The following is a 2,380-nucleotide window of genomic DNA, read 5'->3' as shown; positions in this document are numbered from 1 at the left end:
CCTTGGGAAAGGCACTTTATACGAATTTCCTATTTGGCTCGGTCCTTTCGGAGATGGGCGTTAAACTCGGAGGTCCCACCTCTTAAATAACCTAATAGTGTTGATAGGGGCGTTAAACCTATACCATTTCACCATTTTCAGTATTATTCATCTATTCCTGCGTCTGAAACTACGCGAGTCGCATTTTAAAAAAATATCTGTACACATATTTTGTCATGGATGAAAATAAAGAGCTTTTATTTGACCAACCAATAACTGCATTCTTCCGTGTTGTTTATACCTATATTTTTCCTTTCAACTCCTGAGTTATTGTTTTATTATTTAATTTTGTTAAACTCTAACTAGAACATGTTTTCTGTGCACCCTATGGCCTTTACTGCTTTGAAAGGTTTTTACTGAGATATACACAACCCAAATCCTAGGGAACATTTTAATCACTCTCTTACACAGCATAAAATAATATCATAGTCCTCTACTCCGTATGTCAAACCAATCAACCATTACATCTGTTTGAAAACGTTAAGAGGTCTCTCGAGTTGTTGTTTTTCTTTTTTAACAACAATAACAAAGACCAACGAGGGCCCCCCAGTTCTCACCTCCCGCACCCCTCAACCAATTCTGAAAACGAGACAATAGAGTCTTATTCATAGATTTAAAATCCGATTAAATATTTTTTCAAGGACTTCCCAAAATAACTTTACAAAGAAATAATCCTCTTTTAAAAAATTGCAACGCCTGGTCAGTCACTGACCAGCCAGCCTGGTTACACAATAGGTGTTGATGAGTTGACACGCTTTGATGAAAGCCGCTACAAGCCACGGACACCGGACCTATTCCCCCTGGGGGTGTCTTTTACTACGTGGCGAGATCTGATTGGTTACCGTCAGTTAAAGGATTTTGATAACAAAGCCTCGAATTTTCAAAACTCGGAATTTACTTTCTTTGTGTCCAGACTTGACCAGTTAGTTTCTTCTGTCTGGTGGTCAGTTCACTCTGAACACTCGAGCGACCAACATCGAAGTATTTTTCTGAGTCTGAATACTTTGCAATATGGAGATCTCCGAGGAGCAGAACCACGTCTTAGGAACGTTCAACCTGGACAAGGGCCCCTGTCTGGGACGAGGCGGCTCTGCTCAAGTTGTTCTGGCCTTCGACAGGAAGGACCCCTCTTCGAAAGTTGCCGTGAAGATCATCTCTTTCGAGAGTGGGAAGCAAGCTATGGTGGACCAGTTTCACGACGAGGTGTCTGCCCTACGATGCCTCAGCCACGACCGCATCATGTCTCTCGTGACGTATGCTTCCACCCCTCGCCAAGGCTTCATCGTCCTGAAGCATTACCCTCACGGTACGGTAGACAAGTCTTTCCCCGTGGAGTCTTCTGTGGCTCTGGGATATGTGGCAGATGTTGCCAGAGCCCTGGACTACATCCACAGACTGAGGATCTACCACCAGGACGTTAAGCCGGCCAACATCTTCCTCGACGACGATGGCAGAGCAGTTCTGGGAGACTTTGGACTGGCGCGGAGACTGAAGGACGGAGAGAAGAAGGTGACCAGCTGGGTGTCTACCTGCGGATTCTACGGGCCTGAGACTAGGACAGGACGGTGCATGTGTCCCTTCAAGGTAAATATACATTTTATTCTATCTATCTATCTATCTATCTATCTATCTATCTATCTATCTATCTATCTATCTATCTATCTGTCTATCTATCTATCTATCTATCTATCTATCTATCTATCTATCTATCTATCTATCTGTCTATCTGTTTATCTGTCTATCCATCTATCGCTTTCTTTCTCAACCTCACCTGTCTACATACAAACACACACACACACACACACACACACACACACACACACACTCACACACACACATACTCACACACACTTTTTCAACCTAATCTATCTACACACACACACACACACACACACACACACACTCACACACGCGCGCGCGCACGCACACACACACACACGCACACAAACACACTATCCTCGCGCTTGAAAATATATAAAAAAAAAAAAAGCCCAGTCCTTGCACTACGGGCCGAGTTTTGTCGGAGGTGGGGTGGTGAGATCCCCTGGGCATTAGTGGGGCCGGTGTGGAGTGCGTTTGAACGTGTGTGTTTGTGTGCGGGTGTGTGTGTGCGTGTGTGTTTTTTGTGTGTGTGTGTGTGTGTGTTTGTGTGGGGGGTGAGTGTGTGTGTGTGTGTATGTGAGGGGATGTGTGTATGTGTGTGTATGTGTGTGTATGTGTGGCGTGTGTGTGTGTGTGTGTGTGTGTGTGTGTGTGTGTGTGTGTGTGTGTGTGTGTGTGTGTGTGTGTGTACACTGTTTGGGTTGATATACGCGTGATTTCGGCTCAGTTACACACACAC

The 2,380-nt window shown here is 44.7% G+C and overlaps 1 protein-coding gene across 1 annotated transcript in view; it reads left to right on the top strand.

Annotated features, from left to right (window-relative positions):
* Positions 1-1,050: 1,050 nt before the first annotated feature.
* Positions 1,051-2,380, top strand: part of LOC106013312 (probable LRR receptor-like serine/threonine-protein kinase RPK1) — a 1,568-nt gene continuing 238 nt past the window's right edge. The window contains exon 1 of the mRNA XM_013088677.1: positions 1,051-1,623. Within this exon, the coding sequence (XP_012944131.1) occupies positions 1,051-1,623 (573 nt within the window). The remainder of the gene's footprint in view (positions 1,624-2,380) is intronic.

The sequence above is a fragment of the Aplysia californica genome, unplaced genomic scaffold, assembly GCF_000002075.1.
Source record: "Aplysia californica isolate F4 #8 unplaced genomic scaffold, AplCal3.0 scaffold00786, whole genome shotgun sequence".
In the NCBI taxonomy this organism is placed as follows: Eukaryota; Metazoa; Mollusca; class Gastropoda; order Aplysiida; family Aplysiidae; genus Aplysia; species Aplysia californica.
The sequence above is the reverse complement of the archived record's forward strand: the minus strand, read 5'-3'. Positions and strand labels throughout refer to the sequence as shown.